General features: G+C 37.2%; 1 protein-coding gene across 1 annotated transcript; it reads left to right on the top strand.

Annotated features, from left to right (window-relative positions):
- Positions 1-240: 240 nt before the first annotated feature.
- Positions 241-1,234, top strand: LOC109147710 (protein SPIRAL1-like 5). The gene is made up of 2 exons (XM_019295353.1): positions 241-613; positions 701-1,234. Exons 1-2 carry the CDS (start codon positions 362-364, stop codon positions 776-778), a joined length of 330 nt encoding a protein of 109 aa, XP_019150898.1. The 5' UTR covers positions 241-361; the 3' UTR covers positions 779-1,234.
- Positions 1,235-1,435: the final 201 nt, after the last annotated feature.

Below are 1,435 nucleotides of genomic sequence, written 5' to 3' on the forward strand. Positions count from 1 at the left end.
ATGTCCACACTTTTTACGGGAAGGAGGAGATGTTTTCACCTAACCTTCCTCATATATATATATATATATATATATATATATATATATATATATATATATATATTAAGTATATTAATTTTATGTTGTAGAATTTGTATTACAAAAAAATGAAAAAGAAAGAGAGAAGAGGAGGAATGTATAGATACTGGAATGAAGAAAGAAAAATACAAAAAGATGAGATTATTCTATAAATTCCATGGATGGATACTTGTTGCTCAATCACATCATCTTATATAAAATGGCTTAGCTCTCTTCATATATACTGTATGAGGGCTTTCTAGCTGAAAATTATATTGGATCGAGGCCGGACAGATCTCCAAAGATGAATAGAGGAGGAAGCTATGGCGGCGGTCAGAGTTCACTGGGCTATCTCTTCGGCGGCGCGCCGGCGGATGACGACAAGCACAACAAGAGAAATGAGACGCCTCCGCCTTCTCCAATCTGTGCACCACCCTACGGGATTGATTCCGACGTTGACAACACCACCGTCAGTAAGCCGCCGCCGCCGCCAAACTCCCCCGGCAATACCTTCGAAAGAACCCTATCTCAGAATTCTGGAAACTTCGCCATCGCTGTAAGTCATCATATCAACAATAATATATTTACTTCAATTCTCTCTCTATATATATTACCGTTTTTTACTTTTTTTGGGGAAAAATAGAGTCGGCCGTCGACGAAGGTGAAATCGGCGCCGGGAGGAGATTCATCTCTGGGCTACTTGTTTGGAGACAAGATCTAATTAACATAGTACCTGGGTGGAACAAGTGTTTAAGGAAGGATGGATCGGATCTAGGGTTTGAAGTTTCTTAAATTTGATTGTTGGGTGTGAATAAGGATTTATTCTGCAGCAAGTCTGTAGTGTTGAAACATTATCTGTGTTATGAAATTGTGGATTTCGATGGTATGAACATCGTCATCGTCATAATCGTGTGTTGTGTGTTGTGGGATCCTGTGAAGTCATTAGGGTTTACTGTGTGGGATTGTTGTTGTTGACTTGTTGGTGTGTTAAGGAGAAGCTTAAGTATGTAATTAGGGTTTACTGTGTGGGATTGTTGTTGTTGACTTGTTGGTGTGTTAAGGAGAAGCTTAAGTATGTAATTAGGGTTTATTGTGCTTATGTATGTATAATTAGATTTATTCCTGTGTATGACCATCCACAGACATTATATGTACTAAAGATCATGGCTTTTGTTCTTTAATTTGTTTATTATATTTTATATATATGCCAACTGAGTTGTTTAAGTGATAAATCAAAATTATATAACCAAATGGCTTGTGGTCCATTGGTATTGAGTTGCTCCCTTAAGTAGAAAGTGATAGGTTCAAACTTCAATTAAGGTAGGTATATATGCTCTATCTCCAATTTTTTTAGGTGACGAAGGAAACAGAAAGTTAA

Source organism: Ipomoea nil, unplaced genomic scaffold (genome assembly GCF_001879475.1).
Source record: "Ipomoea nil cultivar Tokyo-kokei standard unplaced genomic scaffold, Asagao_1.1 scaffold2036, whole genome shotgun sequence".
Taxonomy (NCBI): Eukaryota; Viridiplantae; Streptophyta; class Magnoliopsida; order Solanales; family Convolvulaceae; genus Ipomoea; species Ipomoea nil.